We start from the raw sequence: 22,802 nt of genomic DNA on the forward strand, positions 1-22,802 counted from the left end.
AGTTGTAGTCATAATAGTAGTAGTAATAGTAGAAGTATTGGTATCATAGTTGTTGTTATAATGGTAGTAGTAGTAGTAGTAGTAGTAGTAGTAGTAGTAGTAGTAGTAGTAGTAGTAGTATGAACAGCAATGGGTCACCAGAGGTGGCTACTGAATAATTTCCTAAGCCTGTCTGTTTCAGCAGCAGACTTCTCTCTCCACAAACCAAATCAGCACCTTTTGTAATGTGATTCATATTCAGCAGGAAACCTCATTACGTTCCGCAGATAAAGCCAATTATTTCAAAGCTGCTTGTCATGCAGATCATGAGAACAAAAGGGATAGATTCAAGTGTATGAATAACAACCGAGGAGCCAATGTGTTACCTAGCGTGTTACCTACTCTGAGCCTAGCAGGATAGACACATGGCCTATTATCATGCAGTTGTGAAGTTCAATAGAGCAATGTGTTTGTTTCTCATTCATTAACATTGCATGTTAAACAGTAGTCCACGTGTCTTGTTTTATCTCATCTTACATTTGAATGAAATGGAAAATTCATTTAGATTTCTCATTTACACGTTCCCATTCTGTTGGAATGGTTTGAATTAGAATGGCTTCAATTAAGATCCTTCACTAAAACATCTGATTGGTTCTGGGGGAAAGGCTCCATGTACAAAGGATGTTGCCATTTTTGATTTGGAGATTTGAGGAAGTCATGGTGGGACTAATGAGTGCTACAATCAATGTAGAAATGTGTTTTGTGGGTATTACCAATGGGGATAACAGCATTAAAATATCGTTACCAATGTGGGCAAGTTTGAAACGAGAGTGATGCCCCTGATAAATAAATGTAAAGCTGGTGACTAGGTAATCTCACCCCTGCCAGCTCGTAGCAATTTAGCCTGACGAGGTTAGCGACCTCACTGGCCTGATAAAGCACATAAACCATATATGTAAAATGAAGAATGCACTATGCTACTACTTGAAGGCCTTGGTTTCAGAACAGTTGCCTGAAGAAATAACATGGATTGAAAAATGAAAAGGTGTACTGGGACTATCAACCTCTATCTGTAAAATATATATCTGACTCAGCCTTAAAATATCTCATCAAGGAATTGACTTTAGTGCCAGAAAACATTTACAAGCCTTTTGCTCTTCATACCCCTACCATTTTCCAAGCGAGAATTTTGCAGTCAATAAATATTTGACAGTTTTAGCCCACATCTGATTGTATTGGAAAGTCAAACAAATAAAAGAGTATAAATCTGCGCTTGGCTCCTCTGAGGAGAGAGACCAGGGATTTTTTTTTTTTGGAAGGCCTAATTCTGGGTTACTCTAATCAAGAGAAAGTGCTCAGGGATTGGCTCTGTTTGGCTGTAATTTACTAGAATCGTGATTTATTTGGAATCACTGATCAGGCAGCATTTGGTCTCTAGTAGGAAGGGCTGAAAAGTTTGCCATTGCTCTTTTATATTGTAAAGGGTACAACATTATTACAATATATACACAATATTTGCATAGGCAGGTACAGTACATACACATTTAACATAGTAGGCTACGTACACCTGTGATACCGGTTTGCATTTTGTGTAATTACACTGAGGTTAGTCTAAGACATCTCTGAGGAGGTTGGACATGAAATCAATTGGCACTCAATCAAGTCATATGCCAATAATAATTGATAAACCCTTTTCTGGCTGTTGTTGTGATTAGTAGAGGGAAGTGTATCGGTTATTTCAATTTCAATAAATGCTTATTGGGAGTATGGTAGCTCAACCAACATGACTATTTATTCTATGTATGATTTATTCTGTTGGGATTAGGATAATACAATCAATCTAGAATCTGACCAGATGCAGTGCACCATATGAATTCAAATAACATTATTTTTATATTCATGTTTATTTTATCCCTGAGACAGATCATGAATATGCCTCTAAACGTCACAACACAGTAGCACTCTTGCTTTGAGAGAGAGGCTGAAAGAGAGAGGGAGAGGGTGGGATGCAAGACAGCATGCGAGAGCTAGCAAAAGAGAAGGGTTGGCTCACTCACCATGCAGTCAGACAGCGCGAGCATCGGAACCGTTTGGCAGCATTTGATGACAAAACCCGTTCTGAACTTCTATCTATCGGCACCTCAACGTTCTATTGCGACCAATCGTGGATTGATGGGAGAAACTCGCTGCATATTTGAGGGTGGCATATGCACATTTCAAGACACATGCAAATCTATTTCAGGATCAGGACGAATCCAGTGACCACAACGCCTTTGAAAGAGGAAATGTCAAAGCAGTAATAGAGTATGCTGCTTCGCAAATACGGAATAATGCACTGTTCAGGGTGGACGAGCTGATGTTGTCCTCGTGTCTGAGATTTTGACGACTTTCCACGTTGCAGTGCACGCATAGATGTTTTTCTACAGTAAATACTCGCTCCTATTTAAGACTATGGTTCGTGTCTGACGTTATTTATTTCTAGTTGACACGACAGAATACGTTCTATGTATCTTCAACAGCAGCGCTTCTGTAAAGGTACAGGCGTGCGGCGTTGCATATGATCCAAAGAGAAAGCATTGTTTTGTCCAGCGTCCTTACCAACCTTGAACTTCCTCAATACAGCATCTGCATACCACAGTCTGGGAGACTCGACGCTTGGATGTCAACAGTAGCCCCCCCACATCAGCGCTAGAGAAGCGTTCCTCCGGCATCTCAGTGGTGCTGAAAGGACAGCTCCTTGTTTCAGGGCTCCCAAAGTTGACTTCCACTGAAAGCATCTGCTTTTCACTGCAATACAGCCGACAGCCGAAGTAGCTAAAGTACTCCAAATGCATTATTATTTGGCTTAACGGCTTCTGCCCAACTGCTCTATTAGGGTTCATGGCTGTGGCACGCAAAATAAAAACTTTGCTCACGGTTAACATTTTTGTTTTTGTGGGGATCATATTGTTCTCGGTATATTGTAGAATACAGGACCGTTCTGAGGAACTCATTCAGATCGGCAGGATATCAGACCAGAGACTGAGGGCCAGGAATGGCAAAGTTTCCAACTTGGTGGACAGGCAGTCCATACTTCAGAGACTGGAGCGGCTGGAGGACGTTGTCTACAACCAATTAAATGGTATGTATTATTATAACTTTAACAACATATTCAGCATATAACTTTTACTCAAGTATGAGTTATTTCTCATTTTCAGCATTGTTAACTGTGGAGTCATATCTCTGTATAGTTATATACATCCTGAATTACTGTCATTTTACTACAGAACAACTATAAACAGCCCATTTAAAACTATAAACAGCCTAATTTTCCAAATACATTGAATTTGATCAGACAATGGACAATAAGATAAATATGCAACTGGTATATCAGCCATTCAGACAGTATCAGTCATTATGGTACAGTTATTATGTTCAGAGTGAGTCATCCAGTGATGAATGCTGGCTCTTCATGGAGCCACAAATTATTGCCAACAAGTGAATAGGTTTTACTCAAGTAAAATCAATGCAACTGTTCCTAATCTGTGCACTTAACCTGGTCTAATCCCCATCAAAAACACCAGCCAATGGTAGTTAGTATTGGACTCATGGAAGTGAATATGATTGAGAGTCCCATAGGGGTGAAAACCCTGGCTCTGGCTACAGAGTTCTGCTTTGTCATTCCCTTGGCCCAAATACAATAGTTCTGTCTGAAATGTTTTTAAAAAATGGTCAATTTAAATGGTTCTCTAATCGAATGAAAAAACAGACTTATTTCTTTATGTTACCTTTAGTCATTGAAATGTGTTGCAGGATGTTTAGTCTGTCTGGCAAAACAGCATCCTTTAAATCTGGTTAATGTTATCTCATCTCTCATTATGCTCCATGGTCCCACTCTTTCATGAAACATGAGACATTCAGACACTGAAAAGTCCAACATTTATTTTGAGACAGTTAATGCATGCATCACTATTTAGCATTCAGTCAATTCCACAATTACATTAAGAATCATCCATATGTTTACATTTTAACATTTTATGTTATCAATAGTATATAGAAATCCTATACAAATTGTGAGACAAGCAGCAGCTTGTGCCATCACTGATTTGTTTGAAATAGTGTATGCATCTAATGACAAAGTATAATTCCCTCAATCTCCTTGTTTAGTCGATGTCAACAAAAGCCAGCTTCTGCCGCTGACAACTCGGTAAACCTCAAGGTAAAAAGGTTAACATAAAATCCTTTCCATAGAGGCAGGTTCAAAAAGGATAAGTCTTGTATCCACTGTATTTGTGCTTGGTGCTCAGCAAACTGCCTGTTCATGTCAGAACAATTGTATTATAAACAGGATTTTGGTGAAAGTGTTGTGAAGTCAGTTTCAAGGATAGTCTCAAATCAAATCAAATCAAATCAAATCAAATTGTATTTGTGACATACACATGGTTAGCAGATGTTAATGCGAGTGTAGCGAAATGCTTGTGCTTCTAGTTCCGACAATGCAGTAATAACCAGCAAGTAATCTAACTAACAATTCCAAAACTACTGTCTTATACACAGTGTAAGGGGATAAAGAATATGTACATAAGGATATATGAATGAGTGATGGTACAGAGCAGCATAGGCAAGATACAGTAGATGGTATCGAGTACAGTATATACATATGAGATGAGTATGTAAACAAAGTGGCATAGTTAAAGTGGCTAGTGATACATGTATTACATAAGGATGCAGTCGATGATATAGAGTACAGTATATACATATGAGATGAGTATGTAAACAAAGTGGCATAGTTGAAGTGGCTAGTGATACATGTATTACATAAGGATGCAGTCGATGATATAGAGTACAGTATATACGTATGCATATGAGATGAATAATGTAGGGTAAGTAACATTATATAAGGTAGCATTGTTTAAAGTGGCTAGTGATATATTTACATAATTTCCCATCAATTCCCATTATTAAAGTGGCTGGAGTTGAGTCAGTGTCAGTGTCAGTGTGTTGGCAGCAGCCACTCAATGTTAGTGGTGGCTGTTTAACAGTCTGATGGCCTTGAGATAGAAGCTGTTTTTCAGTCTCTCGGTCCCAGCTTTGATGCACCTGTACTGACCTCGCCTTCTGGATGATAGCGGGGTGAACAGGCAGTGGCTCGGGTGGTTGATGTCCTTGATGATCTTTATGGCCTTCCTGTAACATCGGGTGGTGTAGGTGTCCTGGAGGGTAGGTAGTTTGCCCCCGGTGATGCGTTGTGCAGACCTCACTACCCTCTGGAGAGCCTTACGGTTGAGGGCGGAGCAGTTGCCGTACCAGGCAGTGATACAGCCCGCCAGGATGCTCTCGATTGTGCATCTGTAGAAGTTTGTGAGTGCTTTTGGTGACAAGCCGAATTTCTTCAGCCTCCTGAGGTTGAAGAGGCGCTGCTGCGCCTTCTTCACGATGCTGTCTGTGTGAGTGGACCAATTCAGTTTGTCTGTGATGTGTATGCCGAGGAACTTAAAACTTGCTACCCTCTCCACTACTGTTCCATCGATGTGGATAGGGGGGTGTTCCCTCTGCTGTTTCCTGAAGTCCACAATCATCTCCTTAGTTTTGTTGACGTTGAGTGTGAGGTTATTTTCCTGACACCACACTCCGAGGGCCCTCACCTCCTCCCTGTAGGCCGTCTCGTCGTTGTTGGTAATCAAGCCTACCACTGTTGTGTCGTCCGCAAACTTGATGATTGAGTTGGAGGCGTGCGTGGCCACGCAGTCGTGGGTGAACAGGGAGTACAGGAGAGGGCTCAGAACGCACCCTTGTGGGGCCCCAGTGTTGAGGATCAGCGGGGAGGAGATGTTGTTGCCTACCCTCACCACCTGGGGGCGGCCCGTCAGGAAGTGCAGTACCCAGTTGGACAGGGCGGGGTCGAGACCCAGGGTCTCGAGCTTGATGACGAGCTTGGAGGGTACTATGGTGTTGAATGCCGAGCTGTAGTCGATGAACAGCATTCTCACATAGGTATTCCTCTTGTCCAGATGGGTTAGGGCAGTGTGCAGTGTGGTTGAGATTGCATCGTCTGTGGACCTATTTGGGCGGTAAGCAAATTGGAGTGGGTCTAGGGTGTCAGGTAGGGTGGAGGTGATATGGTCCTTGACTAGTCCCTCAAAGCACTTCATGATGACGGAAGTGAGTGCTACGGGGCGGTAGTCGTTTAGCTCAGTTACCTTAGCTTTCTTGGGAACAGGAACAATGGTGGCCCTCTTGAAGCATGTGGGAACAGCAGACTGGTATAGGGATTGATTGAATATATCCGTAAACACACCGGCCAGCTGGTCTGCGCATGCTCTGAGGGCGCGGCTGGGGATGCCGTCTGGGCCTGCAGCCTTGCGAGGGTTAACACGTTTAAATGTCTTACTCACCTCGGCTGCAGTGAAGGAGAGACCTAACAGTAGTCTGTATCTACTTTTAATGCTATATAGCATGGCCACAAAACACTCCTAGTTTGAGGGTTTTTATTTGATCTTATTACTATGCTTTGGTGGTGGCTGGCATCATTTTTGTACAAAAGAGGTCCCTCTGTCAGTTTGAGTTATGCTTTGCCTTTGGAGCCAGGAGGCACTGGCTCACCAAAAGTATAATGCATCCTCTCATTCAGGGGACTTTGTCTGGAGCGAGGGGCCGGGGAGCCACCATGTATTTGCCCTGGAGTGTACAGAGTCAGACAGAGTCAAACAGAGAGACAGAGTCAGACAGAGTCAGGAGGAATCCTTCCCTTCTGTCAGCATCTCTTCATGTTTAGCATCCAGATATTTATTGACACATTTAATCATACATTTATATCCTGATTTATTTCTCGATTTTTAAATGGGGAACAGATCACTGATTGTATTCTATTGCCATTGGGATTGGCGTTACAGAGTGAGAACCTTGTGTGCCAATAACCATTACCATGTCCGACAGTGATTTGAAGTAATAGCCCATTTTTCAGTTGTTTATTGTCCAACAATGACATACCAAGGGATTAAGGCTTAGATTAGATTTAGAAGACATTTACAAACTCTTCATCCATTACATGGCTTTGTAAAGTGATGCCGCTCCTGTGCATTGTGCAAGCATTTATTCCAGTACTCCTCAGTCAGTGATTTGGACGATGTTATCAAATTTTTTCTTTGACTCGGTGTGTGATATTGGTGATATTTAGGTTCCATGTAGAAGTCTTTTGGTTCCAGGGAGAACCCTTTGGGTTCCAGGTTGAACCCTCTTTGGAAAAGGTTCTACATGGAACCCAAAAGGGTTCTACCTGAAACCAAAAAGGGATCTTCTATGGGGACAGCTGAAGAACCCATTGGAACCCCTTTTCTAGTGTATACAGTATAGAGAATAGTGTGTCATTTCGGAAGCAACTACAGGAGCAATCTAATCCAATACTATCTAATATTTCCATGAGGTCATTCCTCACCAGAACACCAGTAAAGTGTGCTATCTGTAACTTTGCAATTCACTATGGAAATAACTGACAAGAGGCTAGGGTCATCAGCAGTTCTCCTCTCCTCTGCTGAAGAGGCACTATCCTCTACTGGATAATCATCTATCTGGGTTTAAGCTTCTTGTTAACAGGCTTATAGGACAGTGTTGTGACCTAAGCAGTGCATTAAAAGTGCCAGATCTCTACTTCCTTTCAGTGCAACTTAAGATTCACCGACAGATCCTCTCTGATCTGTGTATTTATGTTTTAGGCTACAATTTTAAAAACAAGTATGTGTGTTAAACAAGAATCATCAAGACATTCATATGTTATACCTAATTTACATGTTTCAACTTATGTTGCATTAATATGATAAGGTCCCTGTTGTATCTAGATGTAATTAAAATCCTGGATCACGAAGGATTATTATAAAGTTGCCCCAAGACACTGGCCTAAGGTCAGCTCGGAGTCTCACAATGAAGTTAAGCAAAAAATATCATGCAGTTGATACTTTACTTTCTCCCAAGATGAATGCCCTGTCATTCATGCACTGTTCTCCCCAGCTCACCTCTCTGTCCTCTGACTGAGTGACCCTGCAGTGTGTCACAGCCTCTGGCTCATTGTTGTCCTTAAATAGACAGGCTGAGCTGAGCAGGGCTGAGTGTTTGTCATCAGTGATGCATGTCACTGAGTCCTGCTTTCATCCTGAGTGAGCGGAGGTGATTAGATGGCATGGCAGCAGCCTCTGAGGATGGTCCAGCTGCAGCAGTAGATATGACTCGTATTTATAATTTCCAATTATGCTGCAGAAAGACATTTTGTTTATATGTTAAAGTATGGAAAGAGAGAACTCCTGACGAGGAATTCGAAATGAAATGATGTTTCATCACCTCATACCCCATACACACTTGATGCTTCAACCCGTACCTTAATGGTATTCATCACAGTGTGAGTATCATTTTATATTGGAGAGCCACAGACACCTCCCCAGCAGATTGGAGTGGGGGAATGGGGCCTGTGATGGAATATATTTTCCAGTAATGATATGTAGATGAGGAATCATCAACCAAACATTTTCAGTAACTGATGAGAATCTATTCAGTTCCAGCTTTTAGGAATCTGAATCTCTGTAATGTATTCAACGCCTCATCTGACAATCTACATTTGAGCTACAAGATAATTGCACTTTGTGAAGAGCTAGAGATTTCATATGGTGGTCAAAAACTCCAGCAATTTCATTCCTGTGATTATTTAAAGACTTTAATTTCATGATTCCCTACAAAGCGCTGACATTAGTTGTCCTCGCTCTCCTAAATGAGGGGTCAGATCCATGTGAAAATATTTAATTTGCGTTAGGAAACTGGCATATTTCCTGACTTATAGACAGATCTACTGTACTGTATGTTGACTGTATAGTATTTTTGCTAAATGGTGCTGTTTGTGCACTTCTTTTGATACAGTACTTTCTTCTTTCAGTCCTTTGCATATGTTACCATGCAAGCTTGGATTGTTATGATGATTCATTGGGTCTCGAGATACAGTATCATAATGACAATTTACAAATACAAGTAAGCCCTCTAAATCCTGATGACCCATTAGCTTGCCCTTTTCCCATCATGAGCAGCAAATCAAGGCTTTATGCATTATCCTTTATGCGTTATGCATTTCCCTTGTTGCCAATGTTTTATGGATCGCCCACATTTTAGCTTTTAAAACCAACTACTGGTAGTTATTTTCCTCTATTTGAACAACAGATCACTCAACCACATCCAAGACATCAATATTTATCACATCTCAGCATCACTTTTGACACGCATAACTCCACTCTCCCTTTAAATCATTCACAGAATGGAGGTGTCTTTCAGTTTGAAAATCTATCTCATCAGCCCAAATCAAACATTTTTTGAAGGTTGTTACATAATTTATCACTGTTATGACGCTATAATGTATCCTGTTGTGGGCACCTCTATAAAAATGGATTCTGAGGTGAGCGACTGAGCATCGAGATGGATATGCACTTGGACATAGTGCACCCAGATTGATGTTTGATGGTAGCCAGCCTTTCTTGTCCCCATATCCGCACAGAAACAAATCTGTCCATCTCAGGGTGTTGGAACAGTACATACATCATTATGCGTCCCAAATGACAACCTATTTCCTATAAAGTTCACTACTTTTGACAAGGGCCCATAACACTCTGGTCAAAAGTAGTGCACTATAGGGATAGTGTACCATTTGGCACACACCCTTCATCTCCCCATAGTGTGCTGCTAACCTCTTCATACTGGAAATAGTGCCTGTGTGTTTGCAGTGGAACAACCAGATGTTTCCCTGTAATTAATTCATTGTGGGATAATGAAGGTGTTTTGCTAATCTGCAGTTTGAAGAATGAAACTAGAGGAAGTAGAGGATAATGTGTTGAGGATGTATCAGTGATACAACATGAATCATCACAACAGCATAGTACCAAAGACATCTCTAGAGAGGCTTCTGGTTAAGCTAAGAAGCTTGAAGCTCTTTTAGCTGACTTTGCCATAGTGAATAAGCAGTAGCAAAGTAACCTAAAAAGTGTCTTACTGCCGATAAATTACCGGTCAATCTAACAAGTCTGTCGTCAGTGTCCTGGAAAAACCTTCTATCCTTGATTTCTTTCACCCCAGATGTATTGTGATTAATAGTCGCATAACTCGCATAACAATATGTTAGGCCTGTTGTGTGCCTTGACTAAACAAGTGAATGTTTAAGCTCATTACATACAGGTCCAACCCAATGACCCACGGAGTCTGGCCAACATCACAGTACAGTAACATGATGTGGCTTAGAGGCACACTGACATTCAGAGGACTGGCAGAATACTCTGATAGCTGGAGCATTTGCCATTGCCATTTGCCTCAATAGTTTTCCTCGCCTGTGTCACAATTGTCTCTCATTGTTGTAGAAAATGACTTGGCCTACTCATGGGTTTTAGTGAATGCAATCATTCTATGTTAGATTGTGCCTAGAATGTGAATGATATTAAATGGCTTGAGGTATGTCTAATTAAATATTTCAAGTCACTTTAAACACTTAACAATATCTACTTTACCGATCCAGAGTGGTTTGTAATAAAACACAGTTGAATTTAATATTTAAATGTCAATATCTACGAAGCTAACATATGAAATTGTTTTAGTATGGTCATAAGATGGACCATTTAGAAATTTGATTTAAACTTTTAGGACCCCTGTCGATATCCCCCCCAAAAATATTATTTAATGAAACATTGAGTTTGGCCTGCTATTAGCCCATAGAAATGCATTGAATAAAGCGTTCATACATGGCAAGAAATATAGTCCAAAAATAAATCAAAAGGATTATGGTTTGTGGTGTCTGAAATATTGGAAAGCATCAGGAACCAAAATAAAAAATAAATAAAAGGTACATGTGTAACCCTAGTCCCAAAAATACCTTTTTACATCACAGTCACGGGAGACATTCTCACGAGTCACGTGAAGCTTGTGGGCGTTGTAGAGCGAAACGGAGAACACGTTTGTGTTTGTGAGAGTCACATCTTTCCATAGTGGGGTCATATTAGTCCAAACTGTTTGGACTCTACAGACGTTTTCATGAGAAGACCGAAATCTCAGAATGTCTCATGGTCTGACAAACTGTAGCTCTGCCATCTTCCACCGTAGATGCAGAAGGCCGATATCGACGTGGTGGATTGAGACGCAGCCCTTGCAAAAACCCAGAAGTCTCTAGCTTAAAAACACACAGATTTTGATGGCTATTTTTTTACTATACTAATTGGATTTCCCAACGGGTACGTGTATTGAATCTAGGGGGTCAAGAAAGTATACATCAGGCCTCCCAAGTGGTGCCGTGGTCTAAGGCACTGCAACGCAGTGCTAGCTGTGCCACTAGAGATTCTGGGTTCGAGTCCAGGCTTTGTCGCAGCCGAACGCGACAGGGAGACCCATGGGACGGTGCACAATTGGTGCACAATTGGCCCAGCATCATCTGAGTTAGGGGAGGGTTTGGCCTGCAGGGATATCCTTGACACATCGCACACTAGTGACTCCTGTAGCGGACCAGTCACAGTGCACGCTGACACTGTCGCCAGGTGTACGGTGTTTCCTCCAACACGTTGGTGCGGCTGGCTTCCAGGTTAAGTGGGCATTGTGTTAAGAAGCAGCGTTGGGTTGTGTTTCAGAGGACACACGGCTCTCGACCTTCGCCTCTCCTGAGTCCGTACGGGAGTTGCAACGATGAGACTAGACTGTAACTACCAATTGGATACCATGAAATTGGGGAGAAAAAGGGCTAAAAAAATCTTTGTGGTGGAGTTGTTGGTTTTCAGCAAAATCTTAACAACAAAAATGAAAGCTTTCTTTCCCCCATCTATTTTCATTATTAAGTTGTAGCAATGTAAGGATTTCTTGCTTTGCTCCAAGCAACAGAATATTCAGCCTCCATAAAAAGAACATGAGAAACATGAAAAGATGAATCAGCAGCAGACTGAGAAATGGTAGCTACAACAAATTATCCTCTGAGGTATTACCAAAGCACAACTTTATCGGCAGCAGCACAACAAAGGCAGCTCCAAAACCACATAAACTGTCCACTCACCACTTCTATAAATCCCTGAGCTGGTTCTGTTTGCTGTTGCTGCTCAATAAAGTGTCAAAACAATACAGGGTCAAACCAGTCCTCTGAACCGCACTCACACGATGAGTCACATTGCTTGAGGCATAGAGTAGCATTGGGTCCCCGGGCCACTACCTAGGCTTTAGCTTAGTGGGCTAATGTGTTCTTCTGACGTGTAAGAGACCCAGGTTTAAACCTTGTCAGTCGCACAAGGCCTATTTTAAAATACCTCTCCTCCACTCTGTCAGCTGTAGACAGCAGACATCAGCAGTAGCAGACAGACTTCTGTGAGTGCATCCGCTTCTCCTGTAATGGAATTTGCTTCAGCCAGCCAGAAGAAGCGGGGAGTGCGGGGAGCAAAATAACCAGGACCGCGGAAAACAAAACTGCAGGGATGCTAGGCTGTTTCCGAGTCTCACGCAGAGAGAGTGGCACTCCAGATTTCACTTTCAGTTGCTTCTTAGATTGCCTCAATGTCATGAGAGCGTGCAATTGGGATTCAGACTGGGTCCATAATGCTAGTGAGCCCCACCCGGGGTGTCAGATGACACCACTGCATTGCCCCTGATGGGATCCCTCTTGTGGGAGGTGACAGTTTGCAACTGCCAACTGTTCAGCTCCAATGGCAAATCTCCCAGAACCTCCCCAAAAAACATTTCTTGCAATGGCTTGTTGGGGAATGTGTGACCCTAGATCTTCATTAGTATGCGCTGTTAACTTGCTGTTTCTGTCCATCTGTTGAGAAGAGGCAACATGGTTTTCCTGTGGAGACCACTCTAGAAGTCTGACAGGAATATCAAATTAAGTAAGCCCCTACAATGTCACTGTGCAGCAGAGTTTAAAATATCCAATCCATAAAAGCTATGAGACATCATACCTAGGCAACGTGCAGCACAGGCTAAAATATCCAGATGGGAGAAAAAGCAATAAGACTCACTCCATACTTAAACAGACAAGGGGAGCCGAGTTAGGGAAACCCTGACCTAGTGAACGGCTATCGAAATGTAGTGGAAAGGCTGTATTTGTTTGTTGATAGATTTTGTATTATTTACCCAGTTGACCCCTTCCTCTGCAGGGAATTATAGCAGTCTAGAGAACCACTTTAGTGGCCAGTAGTATCCCTGTCAGTTCCAGTTCAAATCAAATCAAATTTGAATCGTCACATGCGCCTTATACAACAGGTGTAGATTACAGTAAAAGGCTTACTTACAAGCCCATTTCCAACAATGCAGAGTTAAAAAGTAAGACAGAGATTTGCTAAATATAAAAGGAATTAGTAACACAATAAAAACAATAACGAGGCTATATACAATGAGTATCAGTACCCAATCAATGTGCTGTAGCTCCATTCAGTTCATTTTTTATCCTGAAAATCTCCCCAGTCCTTAATGATTACAAGCATACCCATGGCATGATGTAGCCACCACTATGCTTGAAAACATAAAGAGTTGTACTCAGTAATGTGTTGTATTGGATTTACACTATATATACAAAATTATGTGGACAGCCATTTAAATGAGTGGATTTGGCTATTTCAGCCACACCCATTGCTGACAGATGTATAAAATCGAGCACACAATCGAGATAGACAAACTTTAGCAGTAGAATGTCTTTACTGAGCTCAGTGACTTTCAAAATGGCACCGTAGTAGGACGGCACCAAATTTCTGCCCTGCTAGAGCTTCCCCGTTCAACTGTAATTGCTGTTATTGTGAAGTGAAAAAATCTTGGAGCAACAACTGCTCAGCCGCGAACTGGTAGGCAACACAATCTCACAGAAAGGGACCGCCGAGTGCTGAAGCGCATAAGAATCATCTGTCCTCGGCTGCAACACTCCCTAACAAGTTCCAAACTGCCTCTGGAAGCAACATCAGTACAAGAACTGTTCGTCGGGAGCTTCGTGAAATGGGTTTCCATGGCCAAGCAGTGGCACACAAGCCTAATATCACCTGTGCAATGCCAATCGTCCCTGGAGTGGTGTAAAGCTCGCCGCCATTGGACTCTGGAGCAGTGGAAACAGATTTTCTGGAGTGATGAGTCCCGCTTCATTATCTGGCAGTCCGACAAACAAATCTCTGTTTGGCAGATGCCAGGAGAACGCTACCTGCCAACTGTAAAGTTTGGTGGAAGAGCAATAATGGTCTGGGCTGTTTTTCATGATTCAGGCTAGGCCCCTTAGTTCCAGTGACCTGAAATGTTAACGCTACAGCATACAATTACATGCAACAACAGTTTGGGGAAGTCCCTTTCCTGTTTCATGCACAAAGCGAGGTCCATTCCGAAATGGTTTGTCGAGATTGGTGTGGAAGAACTGGCCTGCACAGAGCCCTGACCTCAACCCCATCAAACACCTCTGAGATTAATTGGAACGCCGACTGCGAGCCAGGACTAATCGCCCAACATCAGTGGCCAAACTCACTAATGCTCTTGTGGCTGAGTGGAGCAAGTCCCCACAGCAATGTTCCAACATCTAGTGAAAAGCCTTCCCAGAAGAGTGGAGGCTGTTATAGCAGCAAAGGGGGGAGAAACTCCTTATTAATGCCCATGATTTTGGAATGAGATGTTCGATGAGCAGGTGTCCTCATACTTTTGATCATGTAGTTTAACACTTTGTATTCAGGACAAAAAGTTATCAGGGAGGTTTTCCAGTGCAACATTTCTTGCAGTATTACTTTTGTGTCTTGTTGCAAACAGGATGCATGTTTTGGAATATTTTTATTATGTACAGGCTTCATTCTTCATTCTTTTCACTCTGTCAGTTAGGTTAGTATTGTGGAGTAACTACAATGTTGTTGATCCATCCTCAGTTTTCTCCTATCACAGCCATTAACTATTTTAAAGTCACCATTGGCCTCAAGGTGAAATCCCTGAGCGGTTTCCGTCCACTCCAGCAACTGAGTTAGGAAGGACGCATGTATCTCTATAGGGACTGGATGTAATGATACAACATCCAAAGTGTAATTGATAACTTCACCATTCTCAAAGAGATATGCAATGTCTGCTTTTTTATTTTTACTAATAGATGCCCTTCTTTGAGAGGCACTGGAAAACCTCCCTGATCTTTGTGGTTGAATCTGTGTTTGAAATTCACTGCTCGACTGAGTGACCTTACAGATTATTTTATGTGTGGGGTACAGAGATGTTGTAGTCAATCAAAAATCATGTTAAACACTATTATTGCACACAGAGTGAGTCCATGCAACTTATTATGTGAGTTGGTAAGACAATGTTAAATCCTGAACTTATTTAGGCTCGCTGTCATGCCCTGTGATTTGGGTGGGCATTCTATGTTTTCTATTTCTTTGTTTTTGGCCACCTGTGGTTCCCAATCAGAGGCAGCTGTCTATCGTTGTCTCTGATTGGGAATCATACTTAGGAGCCTTTTTCCCACCTAATGTTGTGGGTAATTATTCATTTTCTCTGTGTGTGTGTGTGTGTGTGTGTGTGTGTGTGTGTGTGTGTGTGTGTGTGTGTGTGTGTGTGTGTGTGTGTGTGTGTGTGTGTGTGTGTGTGTGTGTGTGTGTGTGTGTGTGTGTGTGTGCGCGCGCCACGGTTGCATCACGGTCGGTTTCTGTTTACCTGTTTCTTTTGTGAAGGTTTCACTTTATTAAAAGATGTGGAATTACATGCACGCTGCGCCTTGGCTCATTTATGACAGGGAGTTTGAAGACCGTGAATGTGACACTCGCCATAAAAAAATTGTTAAATACATATTGACTCAAGACTTTCAGCTTTTCATTTTTAATTCATTTGTAAACATTTTGGAAAAGATAATTCCTCTGACATTATGGATTATTTTGTGTAGCCCAGTGACAAAAACGGTAAATGTAATCACTTTTAAATTCAGGCTGTAACACAACAAAAGTATGAAAAGTCAAGGGGTGTGAATACTTTCTAGTCACTGTATAATAAACAGAGTAGCGGCGTCAATATGCATGTGTATGTTTTTGTGTGTGAGTGAGTGTATGTAGTATTGTGTGTGTGTGTGTATGTTGGAGTGAGAGTGTAGTATGCGTGTGTGGGTAGAGTCTAGTGAGAGCCAGTGCAAGTGAGTCAGTGCAAAACAATTAAGATCAATAAATAATTACGGGGGTTAATGTAAATTGTCTGGTTAGCCATTTGATTAACTGTTCAGTAGTCTCATGGCTTCTGGGTCGAAGCTGTTCAGGTGCCATTTTGTCCCAGACCTGATTCTCCGGTACCGCTTGGGTGGCTGGAGTCGTTGAACATTTTTAGGGCCTTCCTCTGACACCACCTGGTATAAAGGTCCTCAATGGCGGGGAATTCGCCTCCAGTGATGTACTGGGCTGTACACACTACTCTCTGTAGAGTCTTGCAGTCAGATGCTGAGCAGTTTCCATACAAAGCGGTGATTCAGCCAGTCAAGATGTTCTCAATGGTACAGCTGCAGAACTTTTTGAGGATCTGAGGGCTCATGCCAAATCTTTTCAGCCTCCTAAGAGGGAAGAGGCGTTGCCATGCCCTCTTCATGACTGTGTTTGTGTGTATGGACCATGATAGGTCCTTAGTGATGTGGACACAGAGGAACTTGAAGTTCTCGACCCGCTCCACTACAGCCCCGTAGATGTGAATGGGGGCATGTTCAACCTTGCGTTTCCTGTAGTCCACGATCAGCTCCTTTGTCTTGCTCACGTTGAGGGAGGGGTTGTTGTCCTGGCACCACACTGCCAGGTGTTTGACCTACTCCCTATAGACTGTCTCCTCGTCATCGGTGACCAGGCTTACTGCCGTTGTGTCATCCACAAACTTAATGATGGTGTCGGAGTCGTGCATGGCCATGTAGTTGTGGGTGAACAGAGTGTAGAGGAGGGGACTGAACACGCACTCCTGAGGGACCCCCGTGTTTGCGGACGTGTTGTTGCCTACCCTCACCACGTTCTGATCTGTTGCGTCAACCACATTATGTAAAAAATGTTTTGCTGATGCTAGTGGTTGTATTAATCTGGGATCTATCTATGGGATATTGACATAGGCTAGTGCTTTTGCTGTACGTTAGGCCTTCTCATCTTGTTGGCTGACAAAAATAAACGTGGACAGTTCTTCCAACATCTTCAATATGCACCTCGGAATTGGATAAGGACCCGCACAGTTGCGTCCCCGATGTGTCTGTCTTCACTTGTAGCCTGTGAGAAAGCCCTGATCATGTGATGGAGAGCCATGTGAGTGAGAGCTGATTCGGGGTGCTCAGCACTCAGGGAGAGTGGCTGCAAAAAGCATGGATTTTTTTAGGGTGCATTACGGCCACACAAAGGGTATGTCACCGTGAAATTCTAGGAGTTATCAAGTGCTTGTCAAATTGGGAATGAGGTACTGATGTAGTGTGTACAGCCTGCACAAAAAACTAAGCAGATTTCATGCCTTTCAAACAACTTTTTTCAAATCTTCATAAGATTCGCATCATGCAGCCTTACAATGTATTAAAAATCAAAACATGTAGCCCAACGTTTGTAGAACAATTAAAGTTACATGAATATCTCTAAATTAAGCATATAGAAATACCTATTTCTTTGTTAAACGCTCAACACAGAATAGCCGTATGTGTGCACCCCCTCAAATCGTTTGGAGAAAATGTTGTTTCTATTTGATTCAGCTTTGTTCAGTTGTATTCTTCATACTATAAAATGCCACGGAATTCTAAGCAAACTGGTTGGCTAAATGAACTAGTGTAGTCCACAGCCATTTGGCATAGCCAGATCAGGCTTTTAGGCTATGTGTGGAAGCCAGGAGATGCTAAATGTGTTGATGTTAATTAACTTTTAATTACTGAGAGACCGACAGTTATTTGCTTGACAATCACCAGCTGACAAAATTTTGTGACCGCCACAGCCCTACCAAAAGGACTCTCAGACCATGAGAAACAAGATTCTCTGGTCTGATGAAACCAAGAATGAACTATTTAGCCTGAATGCCAAGTGTCAAGTTTGGAGGAAACCTGGAACCATTCCTATGGTGAAGCATGGTCATGGCAGCATCATGTTGTGGAGATGTTTTTCGGCGGCAGGGACTGGGAGACTGCTCAGGATCGACGCAAAGATGAACGGAGCAAAGTACAGAGAGATCCTTGATGAAAACCTGCACTCAGGACCTCAGATTGGGGCGAATTTTCACCTTCCAACAGGACAACAACCCTAAGCACACAGCCAAGACAACGCAGGAGTGGCTTCGGGACAAGTCTCAATGTCCTTGATTGGCCCCCCACATATAGGTGTGCCAAGCTTGTAGTGTCATACCCAAGAAGACTCAAAGCTGTAATTGCTGCCAAAGGTGCTTGAACACAGTACCGAGGAAAGTGTCTGAATACTCATGTAAATTTGATATATCCGTTTTTTATTCAAAATAAATGTGCAAAAATTTCTAAAAAACAGATTTGCTCTGTCATTACAGGGTATTGTGTGTTGATTGATGAGGGAAACAACTATTTAATCCATTTTAGAATAATGCTGTAACATAACAAAATGTTGAAAAAGTCAAGGGGTCTGAATAGTTTTCGAATGCACTGTTGTAATGTGTACGCTGGGAGTCGGGAAGCAAGTACAGGAGGTGCAATTTTTATCACGATTGTCTAATTAGTTGACAGACCGAGGCCCAGCGTACGTAGAGTTCCACATGTTTATTAAATGAAACTCACAAAAACAATAAAGAGCAACGAAACATGACGTTCTGTAGAGCTCACAGGCATCAACACAAAAACAAGATCCCACAAAAACCAGTGGGGAAATGGCTGCCTAAATATGATCCCCAATCAGAGATAAACAGCTGCCTCTGATTGGGAACCATACCAGGCCAACATAGAAATAAATTCACTAGATCACCCACCCTAGTCACACCCCGACCTAACCAAAATAGAGAATAAAATGGCCCTCTATGGTCAGGGCGTGACAGGAGGAGAGCTTTGTATGCATCTCTGTGTGTTGAGCAAAGGTGATCTAGAGTTTTTTTCCCCTCTTGTTGCACAGGTGACATGCTGGTAGAAATGAGGTAAAATGGATTTCAATTTTCCTGCACTAAAATCACTGGCAGCTAGTTTTAATTGTAATTAGGTTAACCGAAAGATTATCTTCTGTTCTTCTCTAAATAAGGATAGTTCCAACAGTGGTTTTAGTCCTGATATCCTGTAAAATGAACAATACCATGGCAATGTACACATCTGTAATTTAATACTTGTGCCATAAAAATGTTTATCGAAACATTATGCTGTATGTATCTCTGTCTTGCAATACCACTGCTTCTTCTCTGTTCCTTGCTCTGCTCTGTCATCTTGAGAAATCCATGTCCAGGTTGGTATTTGCAGCACCTCCATAGACAGACAGAGTAATGATGTCCTACAGAAGAGCCTTGCCGAATCTAAGGGCTGTCACCCTCTATGATCCTCACAGCCCATGAATGTCAATCAGCTGTCCCTCTACATGGCCTCTTCTCTCACCTATCATTGTCTCTTTCTCTCTCTCTCTCTCTCTCTCTCTCTCTCTCTCTCTCTCTCTCTCTCTCTCTCTCTCTCTCTCTCGCTCTGTCTCTGTCTCCCTGTGTGTGTGTGTGTGTGTGTGTGTGTGTGTGTGTGTGTGTGTGTGTGTGTGTGTGTGTGTGTGTGTGTGTGTGTGTGTGTGTGTGTGTGTGTGTGTGTGTGTGTGTGTGTGTGTGTGTGTGTGTGCGTGTGTATGTGTGTTTGTCTGCATGCGTGTGTGCCTGCATGTGCCTTTGTGTGTGTGTGTGTGTGTTCTGCAGGTTTGGCTAAGCCCATGGGGCTGGTGGAGGGGCCTGGAGGTCTGGGCCAGGGAGGAGCAGCTGCTACTCTGGGGGACGACAGCCATGTTGACGGGGAGGGGAAGTACGAGGACTATGGCTACAACGCCCAGCTCAGTGACCGCATCTCCCTGGACCGCAGCATCCCTGACTACAGACCCAAAAAGTAGGATTCATTTTATTTATTAATCTATGTATTATTTATTTATTTGTGCTAAGAAAAAATAATACTGTTGCTACGTCTCTCTCTAACTAAGGTGCGTGAATAGAGGAGAAAACTGAGTCTATTTATTATTTATTATTTCAGAGAAGTACAAGTGAAACAGACAACAGAGTTTCAATAAAGTAAATAGTGCAGGTTAGGTTTGTCTCCCTAGCTAGGCCACTGCAGGCTGCATCAGCATCCAGGGCAGCTCAAAGCACAAACAGGACCGGCGGCATACAAAGGAAATTGCATAAAACACGAGTAAGCCTTACATGAAATACATTGTGCCAGACAGCAAGAGATGATGTTGATAGTGGGGCGGCAGGCTAGTTCATAATGCAGTAAAAGAAAGAAGTCCAGCAGTATTTCTTATAAAAGAGACCGTGGATACCCCATTCGGAATATTAATGGTCTTTTTCAAATTAATTTCATATTTAGAATGTAGGACTACATCTCCGATACAATGACTGAGAGCGCATAATAAGGCCTGCCACTGGCATTTAGATCAGCCTGTGTCAAAGAACAAAAACAGACAGAGAGAGACTCAGGGAGGATATCTGACAGCCAGAGTCTTCTTTGGGCTTTGCCAGCGATAACAATTCATTCAAATCCACCCCGCTTTGTTCTACCCTATCCCTTTCTTTCACGCTGAAAAATCAACGTAAGTAGAGAGAGAGTAAAAAGAAAAGTTACTCATTAATAATACCAGCTGAAAACTGCTTGGTGGAAAATAGGATTTTAGGAAATGGTTCTTTTTGAAGAGGATAATGTCTACAGGAAGTCAGTGTTAGCGGTTTGATAATGTTTACAAGAAGTCAGTGTTAGCGGTTTGATGTCTACAGAAATTCAGTGTTAGTGGTTTGGCTAAACCGGTTATCTCCATGTTGTTGTTTACTCTCTAGTGATAGATGCAGTCAGTCCTGTGTTTTGACACTCGGCTCTACGTTATGTATACCCTGTGGAAATAATGATACATGCAGGTCCATGCTGTGTGTCTGTGTGTGTGTGTGTGTGTGTGTGTGTGTGTGTGTGTGTGTGTGTGTGCGTGTGCGTGTGCGTGTGTGCGTGTGTGTGTGTGTGTGTGTGCGTGCGTGTGTGTGTGTGTGTGTGTGTGTGTGTGTGTGTATGTGTGTGTGCGTGTGCATGTTTGTGTGTATCTGTCCTGGCATTAGTACTGAACAACCTGCCTCTATTTTAAATTAACACAATTGTTCACTCTTCCGTTAACAAACCTATGCTCAGAAAGGTAGCCCATATTGAGATGTAAACAGATCATTCCAGAATGTGAAACCCTCCCCAAAGCAAAGCAGTTCATAATAGCCATACTGTAGACGCACTGTTTGATGAAGATACAGTGAGCCTCATATGCATAAAGGAAATCAATATGTTTAGCTTAAAGTATTCTTGTCTTATGGTGCTGCATAACATTGGTACAAAAGCTGAAGAACATACGCACATCCAGGTACTTTCTGCAGGAGCTGGAGTTGTAGGAAAACTCATGGAAAACAGAAAGGAAAATGCCGCACACTGCTGCTCATGCTCCCAGGTGATATTTATTGACAATGTTTCGACCCTTAGGTCTTCATCAGGCATCCATATCCCAGGTGGGAGTGGAAGGTCCTATACATAGGGTCATTACTCAGTGACATCACTTCCTGAAACAGGGGGTTAAAAAAATTGTATTGGACCACGGCTGGAATTAAATTAAAACAAATATTGTCCCTGCACCTTGAATGACCTTGTTGGGGTAGTTAATTAGACAAGTAGCAAGATGTCTACTGAGCGAAACAAGACAAGTACTTTAATTGTAATCAAAACCTGGGTTAGGGCTATTTTCATATTATGTGAGTTTATGGCATTGCAGATGGTATTGATTTGAGCTGTGCAGAAACAATGTAAGACACACCTTCAATACACTGACACCATTTCCACCCTACTGATCCAAGCCAAGCTCATCTCTACAGCATTGGCCTGCTTATGCATTCCCCTTGGTTTCTGAAATATTGCTAGAAAGAACAATGGTGAAAAAATACCCCAGCCAACACAGTGTAGGATTGGGGTCGGTAGGATAGTGTGGAAAGGCTAACATAAGACACCTCTGATCTAGTACCGTAATTGCACAGGAGTCATTGAGCAGAGAGGTGTTTGATGACCACAGGGAGGCTGGGTGGGATGATTGAATGATCTCTACATCCTCACTCCTCATCCCCTCTGTCTCTGTATCCATTGGATGTGATCTAGATCTTCTCCTTTTGTAGGATTTTAAGACCTACCAGCCGATCCATTCATATTAATTACATCCCACTAACAGCTCATGGTCAAATTAGGATTTATCAAGAGCGACCATTTCCAGGGACAAACTCTATTATCCCTATTCAGTGGTCTGAGCTTTATGATGGCAATCCTTCCAGCTGTGACATTTTCTAATGGTGATCCAGAGGAAGTTAACTAGAGGCTTTATTATCCCAACCAGGAGCTGCTGGGTGGCCTGCAGACCAATGCTTCAATATTAAGTCTTAAAGAAGGATGGTGAATAATATTTACATCATTTAGTAGACACTCTTATCCAGTGTGACAGTAGTGAGTGCATACATTTTCATCCGTACTGGTCTCCTCGTGGGAATCAAACCCACATCCCTGGCGTTGCAAGTGCCATGCTCTACCAATTGAGTCACAGGGGACCACAATGTACTAGCTAGCACCTGAGCTTTACAGAGGGCAGAAAAGAATAGCGTCTGAATGAGAAGGAAAATTAAAAACATTTCTAGCCTATACCTCACAGTCAATATGAAAATGCAATTTCCTTGCTGTT

The 22,802-nt window shown here is 42.4% G+C and overlaps 1 protein-coding gene across 1 annotated transcript in view; it reads left to right on the forward strand.

The window, feature by feature from the left end:
• Window positions 1-2,013: 2,013 nt before the first annotated feature.
• The window catches only part of LOC109895137 (polypeptide N-acetylgalactosaminyltransferase 9-like), a 130,930-nt gene continuing 110,141 nt past the window's right edge, over window positions 2,014-22,802 (forward strand). The window contains exons 1-2 of the mRNA XM_020488796.2: window positions 2,014-3,100; window positions 19,768-19,951. Of these exons, the coding sequence (XP_020344385.1) occupies window positions 2,860-3,100; window positions 19,768-19,951 (425 nt within the window). The 5' untranslated portion in view covers window positions 2,014-2,859. The remainder of the gene's footprint in view (window positions 3,101-19,767; window positions 19,952-22,802) is intronic.

The sequence above is a fragment of the Oncorhynchus kisutch genome, linkage group LG8, assembly GCF_002021735.2.
Source record: "Oncorhynchus kisutch isolate 150728-3 linkage group LG8, Okis_V2, whole genome shotgun sequence".
Lineage (NCBI taxonomy): Eukaryota > Metazoa > Chordata > Actinopteri > Salmoniformes > Salmonidae > Oncorhynchus > Oncorhynchus kisutch.